Raw genomic sequence first — 16,196 nt, forward strand, 5'->3', positions numbered from 1 at the left:
GAGAGAGAGAGAGAGGGGAGAGAGAGGGAGTCAGAAAGGGAGAGAGAAGAAAGAGAGGGGAGAGATAAAGAGAGAGGGAGAGATACAGACGTACATTTTGTACAGAGACAAATGCTGCCTAAAATATAACCTTTACTTCTCATCATGGCGATACAATAATTAGCTTTGACTTTGACGTCTGCACTACTACATGAAAACCGAGATTCTGGCAAACACGCTAAACCTGTACGTGCGTGAGAGAGAAAGAAAGTGAGAAAGAAAGAGGAATTCGAAGAGATAGAGTGAGGTAGCAAAGTCAGGGGTGAAAGAAAGAGAGAGTGTGTGTGTGTTTGAGAGGGAGGGAGAGAGAGAGAGAGAGAGAAAGAGAAAGAGAGAGACAGACAGAGAGACAAACCGAAACTGAGATAGGAAAGCCAGAAATGACGAGAGAGGGGCGGGGGAATACAGACATACAGATAGACAAAGACTGCCTAAAATATAACATTTTACTTCTCAAATGCATCACGAAGATAACTCTGACTCTGACGTCTGCACTACTACATGAAAACCGCGATTCTGGCAAACATGTACGTGCGTGGGCACAACTCAACTCCAAACATTGAAACAACTCTCTTTGTTCTCCCCAAACCCCCACTGTGCCGCTAGCGGAGCCCCTGCAGTTAGCTAGTGCGACAACAGAACTTGAAAGAGCGTCACAGAGAAGTTGACTGACAGGCGCACGCACGAAGTTTTCTATTCAGGCCACAGCAAGTCATTTTTATGGATGACATCAACGCGCGCATTGATTTTCGCCTGATTTTGGAAAACAAAACAAGAAATTGCGTTGCCCTCTGACAGTGGTCAACATGTCGAAAATGGGCAATGTCTGTTGCCATGCCGGGACGTGGATGGCAGATAAATATTAAAGGCATCCAGTGTAATTTTTAGGGCTTGTAAACACGATTTTTGAAAGCTAATATTCTAGACACTTATCTACATACTGAGTTGAAACAACACTATCCCGATGTGTATTCATCCTCATGGAGCAGATATCTGCCAGAAAATGGTTACTGGAAGGGCCTTAGCCTCGGCTAATTTTTAGGGTACCACCCAGAAAATAAAGGACTCGTCTTGGGGCTTGTTTCTGCAGTTTAAAATGGCAAAAGTACGAAATGCTGATTTAAATGTGCTAATGTGTCCTATCGCATTAGATTTGGAGTGTACGGACGATGCCATCCATAGAATGTGTTTGCTGTAGCCTTAGCTAATTGTGGACGTGGTTTGTGCGAAAAACGACAAGCTCACGTGTCGGTTCTGGTGACAGGCTTCACATGCGAACATCCGCGGTACGGGAACTCAAAGGAGGGTCTGCATGGGGGGATCTCGGTAATTTTTTTATTCCAACATCTAATCACCAGACGTGGTGACGGCACACTCAAGTTTTTTCAACTTATATTAAATTGTATATATATTTTATATTAATTTTTATATTAATTTTTCAACTTATATTAAATTATATTAATGGCGCAGGACGCTGTGCAGACGGAGGGACGACTTTGACGCAGGCCACTCACAATGATGAGGAGACCCACTCAAGTACAAGTACAAGTAAGTATTAATGCCGCCACCAACACAGGGGACAATACAATACTCATTTTCACCTGAGCGAAGTGAAGAAAGTCGTGTTTAGTGCTTTTCCCAAGGGCACAAGATCGGTGGCATGTTAGGACTCGAACCTGGGACCTCTTGGTTCCGACGACCTACGGGGGTACCGACAAAAAAGAGCCATATATAAAAAAGTTAGCGATCATTACCCCACAACATCTGCTTGGAGGGTAGGTGAAGGCTGGTACGCGGCACCGTTAGAAAGAAATCTGAGACACGTCGATGACGATTAGGCATCCGGGAAATGAGATACTCAAGGAAATTGTTACTCAAGCAACTGGATACTTTTTGAAAACTGTCAGAAGTTTCAAGTAACATCCGCTACTAGACAGTAACTGAACATAGCAGATGCCAATTGAAACGTCGCTGACAGTTTTCAAAAGATATCCTGTTGCTTGAGTAGCAATTTCCTTGAGATTTCAAACTTCCGAAAAGTATTGGAGTTTAACGTTCCCTCTGGCGATTCTTGGCTTCCTGAATTTCTGCTAGCCTCTACCAGGCTTCGGGAGGCGGTTGGAAAGAGTAGAAATCGGCCAAACAAAGAGATAACATGCCAGTGGAGTTGGTCTGCTGGGAAAGAACATTTTGCCGCACCCGAAATGTTCTCTCAACGGACCAACTCCCCTGGCTAGATGGCAGTTTGAACTGTCATTATGCCAGTCAATCTTCCCAACCAACGTGCTGTCAACCTAATCTGTCTGGACAAAGCACTCTACGAAGTCTAACCCACAGCACGCAAAACAACAAGCTCTTTCTACGTGTAAAGTTCCTCTGTGATAAACATAATGTTTGATTTGATTTATTGAAATTGCAACAGTGCACTACACGCGGAACAGAGGCAGCTGTTGCTGGTGTTGTGTCCAACAAATAAAAATATAAGATATACTCATTTTCACTTGAGTCAAGTGGGGAAAGTCGTGTTAAGTGCCTTTCCCAAGGGCACAAGATCGGTGGCATGTCAGGACTCGAACCCGGGACCTCTAGCTTCCGAGTCGAGTACTCTGTCGTTGCGCCACACACACGATAATTTTACTTACAGTTAGTTTCTGTGTTATAGACACAAACGGGCAAAATGATTACCCTTCTGTGCAAACTTCTAGCGGGGCAGCGTTTGTTTCTACGAGCGTGTGATGGTTCCGCGTATGACCGCGTATGAGCGCCCTCTGGCGAAATCAATGGTATATGCAGGGCTGAACAGTTATATACAGTAATCTGAGCCCCAAGGTTTTAATTACAAGAATCGAAATCCGTTTTTAATTTGAGTATAACAAAATAAAAAAGAAGGAAAACTAGATAAAAGAAACAAGAGTTTTCTTTACTATTTTCTTTTGTTTTGTAACGTTTCGACGTTACTGAGACAGGCAAATTAAGAACTTACTTTAATTTAAGAAAGAGGATAGAAAAAGGATGAGTCAAGCTACAAGCGACAGGTTACCGTCGAAGTGGCCCCACCAACCCACTCCTGCCAACGTGACACATCAAAATGAAATAATGACATAAAAGACAGACATTTTACGACGAAAGAATCGAAATCCATGGTTAGATTTGCACTTATCTAGACTGCGCATGCCTTGCACTAGCCTCTATCAGGCACCGCGGATCGCTGGAAAAATAGTAGAAATTGGCCGAAATAAAGGGATAGTATACCAGAGAAGATTCAGGGCCATAGAAGCTCCAATTTCTACTATTTTTCCAGCGATCCGCGGTGCCTGGAAGAGGCTAGCCTTGCACGCCGGCCTTGCCCTACAACGTGCGTGTATTGTACATCGTCCTTGCCCTTCAACGTGATATTCACTCTCTTCCACTCAAGGCTTATTAATAGACGAACGCGTTACAGTCAAAACGAACTTAAGAACAGCGGGGCAGCGCATATGTAGACGTTTTCATCGAATTGAATCATCTAAAAAACAGGACACGTTCTCTGAAGAGCGTCGGTGAAGGTTAGACATCCAGGTAATAAGATACGCCAAAAAGCAGTTACTCAAGCAACTGGATATGATTTTGGATACGGTTCTTTGGAGAGGCATGGCAAAAGAAAACATGTAGGGGTGAACAGGTACATTTGTATACTAGTATACTAACTCGGAGACCCCTAGTGTTTTAATTTATTGTAATTACAGGAATCGAAATCATTCCAACCATGCTGAGATCTCTACTTCTCCTAGCCGCGGCGACTGTTGCAGGGCTTCTCTTGCTTGCTAACAATAGTACGGCTAATGTAAAAGACTGCAAGCAAGAGAAGCCCTGCAACAGTCGCTGCGGCTACACTTCCCCATTCTGCGCATGGCTTACACATCGTCCTTGCCTTTCCACGTGGAATCCACTCTCTTCCTCTCCTAGCGTATTAATAGACGAACGCGTATGGAGATGTACAGTCAAAACGAACTTAAGAATAGCGGACAGCTCACGCGTAGAGACGCGTTTCCATGAGTACAATTGAGTTGTCTGAAAAGATGAAACGAGAGAATGACAGAAAGCGTTCTTTGAAGAGACATGTCAAAAGGACATACACAAAGGCGAAGCGCAATCTTTGACGTCTTTAACGTAGTGCCGACGTTCTAACAAGGTATAACATTTAAATAGACATGTGGATCCTAATAAAGTCAACGTCAACAGAAGCCGCGGCCCTTTGTGGCTCACTGAATCAGGCGGCTTTATTCGTTTTGGCGTTCTGATGTTTTTATACAGGACATTGTAGGCTCATTCATGTCAATTTTGGTGATTTCTTTGGCATATTTTTATATGACTTCCAACTTGACATTTGTGTGGCCAATTAGCAAGGTTTTGCGATCACGGTCTAAAGACATCTAGACAGGAAAATAGCATATACGGAGTAAGATACACAAAACATGGGTACAGAAATCATATAAACATAAATCCAAGTCCAAATCAAAGGTGAGACTAGAGACATCAAATGAAATTAATTTGCATTTGCACCGAGTTGGTAGTATTTGCAACAAAGCGTTTTGTATGTAATTAACGTCTTTCTACTGTAGCGACGTTGCCCTCGCGCACCCAGCGCACGATATTTTCTCGGTCCAGGATCCGTACATACGGCTTTCTCTGATTAGCACTCAGCATTTGAGAAGAGTGTGGGAGTTAAATACACACCACTACAAGTAGACTAGCCCCCTGCTGTAGTGATTGCACAACTGTGTGGTCCAAGGGCTGTACTAATGGCTAACTTTTTTAAACTACTGTAGCTCCGTTTCCCTCGCTATCTCCGCACCCAGCGCACGATATTTTCCCGGTCCAGAATCCGCCAGAGGGCCCGCTCGTTGCCGAAGTTGTGCGCTGTGTCGTTCTGTCTGGGCTCCGTGAAGATTTCCTGGTCATAGTAGTGCATCGGGTACCTGGGGGGGGGGGGGCATATATATAACAGAGCGGAATCAGGAAATCACATAAAGTTATAGCTAACAAACTGTCTATGATAATCACACAAAGACACACACACATAAAAGCACGCACACACACGCACACACACACACACACACACACACACACACACACACACACACACACACACACACACACACACACACACACACACACACACACACACACACACACACACACACACACACACACACACACACACAAACTACACACACAATCACAACTACCACACACACACACACACACACACACACACACACACACACACACACACACACACACACACACACACACACACACACACACACACACACACACACACACACACACACACACACACAAACTACACACACAATCACAAACTCCACATACACGCACACACACACACAACTGTGCATAAATATGTTATATACTACTATTTCACCTGGGATCAAAGCCGAACCCGTACAGAGAGACCTGGTCGCACAAGTGAACCGCCATGAAGGCAGTGAAGACTCCGGTTGTGGGTCTCTGCCCGGTCGCGTTTAGGTAGTTACAGAACACATAGCGAAGGAAGTCGGGATGTGCGAGACACAACCGCTCAGGCCGCACCAGCTTTGGTGCTCCAGGGTAGCTAGAGAGAGACAGAAACAACTAGAATCTGAAAGGTAACATTTGAAAGCAAATGCATTGTGTTTACCTCCATATGGTCTAACGGCATAAACAGAACACTGGTTTCTACCGTCTCTACTGTTCTGTTTATTCTTATTACTTTGAAGGGTATAAAAACACATTATATATGGTGACCAGACCCTCCAATTTTGCCCTACCACTTGCTATATAACGTTCATGGCGCTCCAGCCTCACTAGCTTCGGCACTCCTGGAAAGCTAGAAAAAGTCAGCACCAACTGTCTTTTATAAGTAGTTTGTCCCCTTATAACAGTGAAACCTAGTAAAATTAGTTTTGCTGTGTTTTGTGGTTCTCTTCAACTAAAATAAAATATTACACCAGAAATATTTGAAAAGTTCGGTACAACAATGGTTGGATTTTCACACATTGAGAACCATACCCATATTTTCGGCACTCTGGGTCCCCGTCTGTCCAACACTTTGGCGGCGGGACTTTCTTCCGTACCAGCCAGCCGGCCATCCAGGCCACGTCCCAGTCTTTGAACGGGATGTACACTAGAACTGGGTCCTAGAAAAGGTTACCGACACATTTTTTGAATATCCCAACATGTAATCACCAGACGTGGTGACGGCACACTCAAGTTTTTTCAACTTATATCAATGCCGCCACCAGCACAGGAACAGTACAATACTCATGTTTACCTGAGCGAAGTGAGGAAAGTCGTGTAAAGTGTCTTTCCCAAGGACACAAGATCGGTGGCATGTCAGGACTCGAACCCGTGAACTCTTGGTTCCGAGTCGAGCACACCCCACACTACTGACAAATCTAAATGTATAAATCTAAACGTGCAGAAGTATGACGACAAGACAATGACGTAGGCATGGCGTACCGAGTGGATGACGTGTTGCATGTGTGCGGACTCTGGGAAGAAGATGTAGAAGGAAGTCTTGTTCCCAACGTCCCGAACGTACCAGCTTCCCACCAGGGCGTGGTTCAACCTGGGAAAACATTGTTGTATTTGTTAAGAAGTTCCGAAACTATTGGGACAATCAGAGAAATACACACACACAACTCGGCCACCCAAAGCAATACTTTCGTACCAGTAAACAAAAAGGCTATACGACCTTTACATTTTCTGTATCTGTATAGCCGTTATAACCGTCCTTTGCCATATAACGCACCAGGTTTGTGGGCACGACCTGTCACACCTAACCTTTTAACATCTAATTGCGCAAGTTGTTTGAAGATTTCTAATGACAATGCTCTTACTGTACTTGGTGGCAGCGAGTTCCACTTGGAGAAACATTGTCGTATATGTTAAGAAGTCCCTAAGCTATTGGGGAGAAACAGGTAAGCTAAATGGACATGGGATCTTTACATTTTCACCGATTACACACATAATCCTTGTTATCTGGTTACAAGCGTTGTTTTTGCGTTGATACAAGATTGTTTCTAGTGATGACGACCCCACAGTGTGGTGGATAGCCTCTACCAGGCTTCAGAAGTGGCTGGAAAGAGTAGCCTAACTCCCCTGGCATGTTATCTGTCTATTTGGCCAATTTCTACTCCTTCCAGCCGCTACCCGAAGCCTGGTAGAGGCGCGCGGTATCGAGTTCCACTCTACGATTACAGTTCCATAGAAAAAAGCAAGTTTTCAAACACCTCAATTCTGACTCAATAAGATTTCCTACCTGAAGACAAAGTCTATCTCCTTCTATTCCCGTTCTTTTCTGCTCGAGCTGGTGTTACTAGGTAACTTAGTACATGTAGTTGGTTCGTCCACCAGTTTAGTAGTCATTGTGTACATCATGCATAGTCTGGGCATTTTCTTCTGTCCTTTTCCCTACCTGAAGACGTAGTCATGGCTGTCTATCTCCTTCCCCCTCAGAGACCCTTTCAGCTGCCCGCCTGTCCCCACCACCGCGCACCGCACGCACTTTCTCCTCGGCATGCCCCACACGGGAGGGTCGGGAAGCACGCTGAAGATCTCTTCAACCGCTGGAAGTGGACAAATTAACAAAAGAATCGAAAACCAGAATTGGAATATGGTGCACGATGATTTAAAAAAGACAACACACACATACACATACACAGATACAGACACACACACACACACACACACAGACACACACACACACACACACACACACAGATACAGACACACACACAAACACACACACACACACACACACGGTGGATTGCGGCTCATTCCTTGACAAAGACTGGAGTTGTACAGTGAAAAAAATTGGGTGTTATAATTAGCATTCAGCACTTGCGAGAAAGAGTATAGCCACGGTCACACATTCATTCCCTTTTCCCGAATCTATCTGAAATTTCGTACCAGTTTTGTTCTTGTCCTTGTAGCCAAACGGCAGCAGATATTTGGACTGTAGCTTCTGGAAGCTCTCGGCTTCCAAGTCTTCTCTGTCCATGAACATCTTGATGTCCTCGATGTATCTAGACTCGAACCATCGAGATTTGTTCTTCCGGTGCAGTAGCCCGAACGGACACGTCTGTGCAAGCAGAAAAAGAAGAAAGAACTTGAAAACTAGAGAAGTAACATTTGCAAAGCTAATACGTAATGTTTACCTTCGGACATGGTCTGCTCTATTTACATATATGTACTACGAGTATATGGTGACAGGAGCAGAGCAGACCATGAAATTGCAACATTATGTAACCCAACACCAGTCACCTTGGTGACAGACGTCAACAAATCATCTCATTGGCCAGGCCAGAGGTTAGTGTTTGGAACAGAAGAGGAGGAAGAAACTGAGTAAAAACAATATGTTTTCCTTCGGTAAACATAATTAATTAACAACCGCAGAACAAAAATCTTTTATTCTGTTATGTTTACCTTCGCAGAAGGAAAACATATTGTTTTGTTCAGTTTCTTCCTCTTCGAATCTCCAGACAAATAAGGTCAATGACCTGCACCAGACGTCTGTCATCATGGTAACTAGTATTGGGTTACATCAAGTTGCAATTTTATAGCAGGAGGGATTTAGACTCCCGTATGAGCATATGTACTAGCCTGACCAGTGGAGGGGCTGCTAGAAGTGTGATATAGTCAGGCTAGCTATGGATTATCAAACCATCAACAGTACATGTGGTAATACACAATACTCGCTTTTTCTTGGCCTCTACCAGGCACCGTGGATCGCTGGAAAAATACTAGTAGTAGAAATTGGGCAAAAAAAAGGAATACAATGTAGTATACCAGGGGAGTTAGCCGGCCAAAGAAGCTACATCAGTGGGTCACAAAATGTACCCTCTCTGGCTGGCTAACTCCCCTGGTATACCACATTGTATTCCCTTCCTTTTGGCCAATTTCTACTACTACTTCTAGTATTTTTCCAGCGATCCGCGGTGCTTGGTAGCTTTAGATGGCTAGAATGAATGAATGAATGAATGAATGAATGAATGAATGAATGAATGAATGAATGAATGAATGAATGAATGAATGAATGAATGAATGAATGAATGAATGAATGAATGAATGAATGAATGAATGAATGAATGAATGAATGAATGAATGAATGAATGAATGAATGAATGAATGAATGAATGAATGAATGAATTTATAATGCTACATGTAGCTCTTTCTCACCGAGGGTCTAAACCGCCTGTCCCTGGTGTAGCTTTCGTACTGTAGTTCCCAGTTCGGGTCCAGTTTCGGCTGAAAGTGCTCCAGAAAATCGTACATGACGTCCTCTCTGTCCTTGGCGTCGAACAGTGTAGAAGTCATACCAGGCCTTCTGCAAAAATGAAATTTGTTTTATATCTCTAGTAATTCCTAAGACTTTTACGTTTGCCTTTTATCCTTCTATGCTTCGTATTATGTTACACGGTATGATATACATGTAACATCGAACCCCATGGGCATGAACATGCAAATATGGATTCAATTATCAAAGCCTTTGCATTATTCTGTGCGAGAAAGATTCAGTGGCTACATACATCTAGCTTTATATGTTTAACTGTTTTGTAAATAATGATAGATATAGTGAAAACGCGTATACGATACCAGATTTACAGATACCAGATAACATGTCTCTGTATGTTATGTAAACGATAGAATGACGACACATATACGAGAAATAACGTTATGCCTGCCTGCCTAAGTGCCCAGGCCAGGTACTGGCCCCTTGCTCCCCTCCGTCAGGTTCCTCCAACCAGTTCTGTCAAGAGCGATAGCCTCAGCTACACTTAGAGTAATCCCTGTGTCACTCTGGATCTGATCTTTCCACCTCTTGGGTGGTCTTCCCCGGGGTCTAGGGTTTTGGAAGTCCTGGTGGTATGCCTTATAAACTAGGGTGTTTGTCGGTCTTCGCATCACATGCCCAAACCATCTGAGCCTTCTAGTGCGTATCCTGTCAGTGATGGTTTGTTCCGCCCCAAGTCTTGACCGTTATGACATAAATCCATATGCCTGTTTTGTCTCTCCCATGTTCACCATCAAATATCAAATCTACTGTTGATATTTTACCTTTAGACCTTGATGCAATAGTATGGCTACAGTATTTTTCTCATGGCAAAGACATACAAATTAGGACAATTTTATCTTATCATCTTATTACCCCCGAGATGTCTTTTAATAAAAATAAAAATACGTGAAAGCAATTCAAAAATGGCTTTCATCTATACGTATGAATCGACCTATGTTCAAACTTAAATAAAGTCAAGGATGGAAAAAAAATTGGGATGATTATTTTTAGATATGTCCAGATTTAAGTTAATTCAAGGACCGAAACAAATTGGAGGATATGTCTTTACCTATGTTCAAACTGAAATTATCTCAAGGACCGAAACAAATGGGAGGATATGTTTTACATAAGTTCAGATTTCAATTAACTCAAGGACCGAAACAAATTGAGTGTATTCTTACCCATGTTTAAACTTATATAAAGTCAAGGACGAAGGGTATGGATGAAACTGCAGGGGATATCTTTACATAAGTTCAGACTGAAATTACGTCAAGGACGGAAGAAATTAATGGCATTTTTACCCATGTTTAAACTTATATAAAGTCAAGGACCGAAATAAATTGAAGGATATGTTTTTACCTATGTTCAAACTGAAATTAACTCAAGAACGAAACAAATTGGAGGGTATGTTTTTGCCTATGTTCAAACTGAAATCAACTCAAGGACCGAAACAAATTGGAGGGTATAAGGACGAAACAAATTGGAGGGTATGTTTTACATAAGTTCAGATTTCAATTAACTCAAGGACTGAAACAAATTGAGTGTATTTTTACCCATGTTTAAACTTATATAAAGTCAAGGACGAAGGGTATGGACGAAACTGGAGGGATGGATGTTTTTACCTATGTTCAAACTTAAGTGAACTCAAGGACGAAATAAATTAAGGGTATGTTTTTACCCATGTTCAAACTTAAATTAATTCAAGGACCGAAACAAATTAAGGGTATGAATAGCAAAGAATGAAGATGACAAACGATCATCGAAACGTCGGCTCTTGAAAAATAAATGGTTGTGATGAAAGAACTTTACTATTCAGTACGTCGTTTACCAACCTGATAAAATTATTTACGAAATTAAGGGTATGTTTTTGAATGTGTTCAAACTTAAATTAACTCAAGGACCGAAACAAATTGGAGGGTATGTTTTTAGATTCTGACGTTAACCACTTTTGACTGATGGTTCCCAGATGTTGCACACATATCAGATAATGTTGGCACTTGCTGGCAGTTGTACAACTTACAGTGCCTGGCAGCCATAAGGCCACACCGACTTAATTTTATGGATGACATCCGCGCGCGCATTGATTTTCGCCTGTTCTAAAAAAAAAAAAAAAAAAAAACATCTGACCTGCCCTGGCTCTAGGCCTGGGTACCCCATGGTAATTTAGCGACAATACAGAGCCGGTGGTAACTAGAGCTGTGTACCGATACTCAGTACCGATACTGTACCGGAAAAATTGATTAGGTACAGGTCCAAAATACCTAATCCCTCCGTACCGGTACTGTACCTAAACAATTTCACACCAATTTTATGCCTATTTGTGACCTTAAATGTGGAAATAGCTGGTCGCCAATGGGTTCCAATGTAAGGACAGTGTGTTCATGAAAACAATAATACCTTACTTTTGCCTATATTTTATCTGAGCATTCTCCATAAACCAAAATTAAACCTTAACTATCAAGTGTATACATGTTTTTGTTGCTATTGAAAGAGTTCAGAAGAGCATGTAAATTGGTCGAATTTTTTAGGTACAGGTTCAGGTCCGGACCTGTACCTAAACCTGTGTACCTGTACCTGTACCTGTACCTAAAATTTGTTTAGGTACACAGCTCTAGTGGTAACCCAACTCAAGAACTCAGTACATACGTACAATGCCGATCCATAGATTCCGCAAAAAGCCAGCATGTGCCGGCTTGTCGTGTACGTCCCTATGTTCTGGTGTAAAAAAAATTCACAATACCAGCTTTGTATTCCTGTGGTTTAGTAGCATTTTTATTTTTGGCCGGCATTTTTTTATTCACAATACCAGCTTTATATTCCTGTGCTTTAGTAGCATTTTTGGCCGGCATTTATTTATTCGCCCGCGCACTAGTTTGGGGGTCTTCAGAGGATGTCATCCATGAAACTAAGTCGGTGTGGCCTTACAGTGCCTGGCAGCCATAACCACATACAGTCTTGGCTGCACTGCCGATAAAACTAATCTCTCTTTGTATCAAATATACCGCCTGTCGTGTTTTTAGTACCGGGGAGTGTTGGCTTATCTTGATGTCCATTTTAAGCTACACATAGTCTCTACCAGACCAAGGACATTATACAGAAGCTGGTGTGTTACGCCGAAGGGCGGTTATACCGGCTGTACCGATGCAGATACAGAAGTATTATTATACATAGTACTTCTGTGTAATGTCTTTGACCAGACTAACTACGCTGGCTATATAGGAGAATATTTGCCAAGGAAGTTTGGCCGCCTTTTTTATTTTATTTTTTTATTTACTTCATGTTCACCACAAAACAAGGCTCATGGGAGCCACTCAAATGTTTAAAGTTACTGTACAGCCAGTGAGGACAGATGTTTGTTGACCTTAGACTTGAAAAGTTTAAGGTTATAGTGACCATCATACCCATATGGGAAACAATCACGTGGTAGCTTGTTCCATAGTGATGTTGTTCTAGGAAAGACGCTTTCAGCGTGGAACCTCCTCCTTTTCAGCCAGCGCTGTTACTAGTGTTAGTTCGGCAAAGCATGATGCAAAATTGCCAAAAATCTCCCAGCGTTTGTCATCTGTCCAGGGCATACACTATCAGTGATAGAAAGCAAGCCCTCTAGGATCTATTGCTCAAGAGAGCGTCAAGTAATGTTAGATTGGAAATGACCGTTTCAGGTCGCTTAACAGGGCAACCTCAGAAATAACTGCATGGCAGCTGAGTTGGACATCGATTCAAAACAGACCCCAGCTGTACTTCATTTGGAAAATACATGGTTTTTAAATTGGACAAAACTAGACTCAAGCCGTAGGTTATTTGCAAGCGGAGTTTTTCCCACCACGGGGTTTCATGTACTGGATACATTTTGTATTACTGTTCGCGTGGGCGCACTCCGTTGACGAATTACTGACTAAATTTTTGCCAATCTACTATACATAACGCCTTAGGAAGGCCTGTTGGGGGGTATGTTTCCTCTTCCGTCGCCAAGAGATGATCATTACATACAACAAATGTTGTACATAGTTTCATCTTACATCTGTAATTTTTTCCCTTTAGCCAAATAGGGAGAATAACTTGGCTGGGAGTTTGACTAGCCTCCGTAGCAGGCTGATAGAACTGGGGGTTTGGTGGTCTTCGGCTGTTTTCTGATTAGCCCAGTTCTAAAAAACCGGGGTAATTCAACCAGGCCGGCTGTGTTGTCTATATGCAATCAGAAAATAGCACATAAAAGCTCCCAAAGACCCTGAAGACCCTCAAACCCCCCGTTTTGCCATGCTGTGTAGACTAGGCGTATGGACCCTCTCTGACCAATTTGATACTGTATTTCGCCACCCAAAGATCTGCTTGGAGATTACATAATCTCATCTTACCTGTAATTCTTCCCCTTCCGTACGAGGCTGTCCTTGATGTAGCTCGTCAGCAAAGTTGTAACCGCTGCCATGGCAACGACAACATACATACGGACCCTTCGCCACATCTCTCACGGTCCAAACAAGACTTGTCGCGCCGAAACTCCGGTACAAGATAAGCCAAAGGGGTCTCCCCAGAAATGTTTAGGGGAGAGGTACTCCCTAATAGGATGATGCCCAAAAAAATCTGCGAATTTTCATTAAAATACGAAAGGAAACGCCAAAAAAATAGTTAGTCAAGCAACTGGATATGATTTTGGAAACGGCCAGACGTTTTAGCTAGCATCCACCGAAGGTTAGACATCCAGGTAATAAGATACGCCAAAAAACAGTTCCTCAAGCAACTGGATATGATTTTGGAACGGCCAGACGTTTCAGGTAGCATCCACCACCCTATAAAACCCTAAATTTGAACATTTTAGGAGAGGTGCTAGGATTTTGGGGAGAGGGGGAGCACCCTTGCTTCATGGCTTGGGGAGAGTCCTGTAAATTAAAGCCGAACGTACGAGCAAGCGATATCGATGCGGGCCAGCCGAGCACTGTTCTTGGCAGCTAAACAAATAATTGGCGCGCACTAGTATTTAAGATCCGGCTTGGAGCCTTGCCCGATTATCCTACAGTCTTAAAAAAGTGCTTTTGAAAAAGCTTGAATTTCCACCAGGTTTGCGTTCGTGAAAGGTTTTCTCTCCAGTTATTGAAGTAGTCTCCATAGCATGCCAAAAACAGGGGGGGTTTGGGGGGTCTTTGGGAGCTTTTATGTGCTATTTTCTGATTGCATATAGACAACATAGCTGGTCTGGTTAAATTACCCCCGTTTTTTTAACTTGGCTAATCAGAAAACAGCCGAAGACCACCAAACCCCACTTTTTAAAGCCTGCTACGGAGGCTATTATTGAAGTAATGTTACACTAAATGTTTGAATTGGTATGTCCCAGGCAATTAAGTTTTACTTTTGACGTGGGTTTTTGTTCAAGCACTGACCGCAAAGACCGATCAAATAGCTTTGTCTGATGCTCACATAGCGCCTCTTTTTTAACGAAAAAACTTCAAGCAGATGTAGGACGCAGCTAAGAATCACTGAGTTGCGACAGAGTTTTTTCTCCCGTGTTTTATAACGTCTTTTCAGATGAAGGCGACAAGTAGCCTCTACCAGGCTTCGGAAGGCGGGAAAGAGTAGACATTGGTCAAATAGAGATAACATACCAGAAGAGTTGGTCCGCGATCCCGTCAGTATGTTCTTTCTCTATTTGGCAAATTTCTACTCTATCATTCCTGCCGTCTCCTGAAGCCTGGTAGAGACTAGGCGAGAAGTAAAAAGCGTGTGCATTACCGAAAAGACTAACTTCTTCTACCCGGGTTTTGATTACTCTAAATTATTCTGCTGAAAAGGCGTACTACATGGGCAAACCTCAAAGAGACTGAATCTCATATCTGCTTGGATTTGAGAAAAGAAAATATGGAACTTGTCAAGCACAGAGGTGGAAACTGTGTTGACAGATTGTGTCTGGGGAGCGTTCGTTATCGCTCATTAGCCTGCTTGGGGCTCTGGGAGGTGGTGTAACCATAACGTATTACAGTGCTTGGTCTAGAACCATGCTTTACCTGGTCCAGAACTGTGCTGTATTCAGAACCATGCTTTATTTAGAACCGTGCTTTATCCAGAACCATGCTTTATCCAGAACTGTGCTTTATCCAGAACCATGCTTTATCCAGAACTGTGCTGTATCCAGAACCATGCTTTATCCATAACCATGCTTTATTTAGAACCATGCTTTATCCAGAACCGTACTTAATCTAGAACCGTGCTCACAGAAAGCCTTGGATAGTACATGTGTATCTAGAACCTTGCTTTATCCAGAACCATGTTCAGGCACGGACCTGGATAGTCCACACATATCCAGATGCTTGGTATCCAGAACTGTGCCAATTCGTTTAGGCCCTCCAGCAACTGGAAGTATTAGCATGGTCGCATATGGCAGCACACATTTCTATTTCCTAGCCCTTGGGTCACACAGTTGTGCAATCACTACAGCAGGGGGCCAGCATTGCAAATTACACCAAACAACACATGCCAAAATCAAGAACGTTAGCTTTAATGCTTCTTGTTACTTCCCATGATTGTAGAGGTGGGCATACTGCCAACTGGCAATGGACAAGGCTGTCTTTAAACATCATGATTGTGCCAACTTTCAGTAGACTTTCTTTGGTAAAGCTTTGGTAAACAGTGTCTAAACTACTACTTTGTTGCCATCTACATAACAAATAGAACTTTGTACTTGTGTTACAAATCAACATGATTGAACAGTGTATCGTATACCTCTATCAACGTATAAAGGGGAAACAGTTGCAAAGGAACCTGTTGAAAAGATGATGACTTGTTAACAAGCTTTAGAAACTTTGCAAACTTTGTTGTGTGTATTTAGTTTCAAATAGTCTTTTGTACC

The 16,196-nt window shown here is 42.6% G+C and overlaps 1 protein-coding gene across 1 annotated transcript; it reads right to left on the reverse strand.

The window, feature by feature from the left end:
• Positions 1–4,861: 4,861 nt before the first annotated feature.
• LOC109481405 (CMP-N-acetylneuraminate-beta-galactosamide-alpha-2,3-sialyltransferase 1-like) lies at positions 4,862–13,820 on the reverse strand. The gene is made up of 8 exons (XM_019783961.1): positions 13,714–13,820; positions 9,262–9,409; positions 7,993–8,164; positions 7,499–7,649; positions 6,541–6,649; positions 6,091–6,218; positions 5,465–5,653; positions 4,862–4,997 (listed from the first exon to the last, which is right to left on the reverse strand). Exons 1-8 carry the CDS (start codon positions 13,818–13,820, stop codon positions 4,862–4,864), a joined length of 1,140 nt encoding a protein of 379 aa, XP_019639520.1.
• Positions 13,821–16,196: the final 2,376 nt, after the last annotated feature.

This window comes from Branchiostoma belcheri, unplaced genomic scaffold (assembly GCF_001625305.1).
Source record: "Branchiostoma belcheri isolate BF01 breed outbred unplaced genomic scaffold, Haploidv18h27 scaffold55, whole genome shotgun sequence".
NCBI lineage: Eukaryota > Metazoa > Chordata > Leptocardii > Amphioxiformes > Branchiostomatidae > Branchiostoma > Branchiostoma belcheri.

What these genes read in the sequence shown, in the direction of transcription:
- LOC109481405 (XM_019783961.1), bottom strand. Translation starts at nt 13,820, where the DNA reads ATGTGGCGAAGGGTCCGTATGTATGTTGTCGTTGCCATGGCAGCGGTT. An exon ending in AGCCATGACTACGTCTTCAG is followed by an intron (nt 6,650 to 7,498) that starts GTAGGGAAAAGG and finishes ATGTTTTCCCAG; the next exon opens with GTTGAACCACGCCCTGGTGG. An exon ending in TGCAACACGTCATCCACTCG is followed by an intron (nt 6,219 to 6,540) that starts GTACGCCATGCC and finishes AACCTTTTCTAG; the next exon opens with GACCCAGTTCTAGTGTACAT.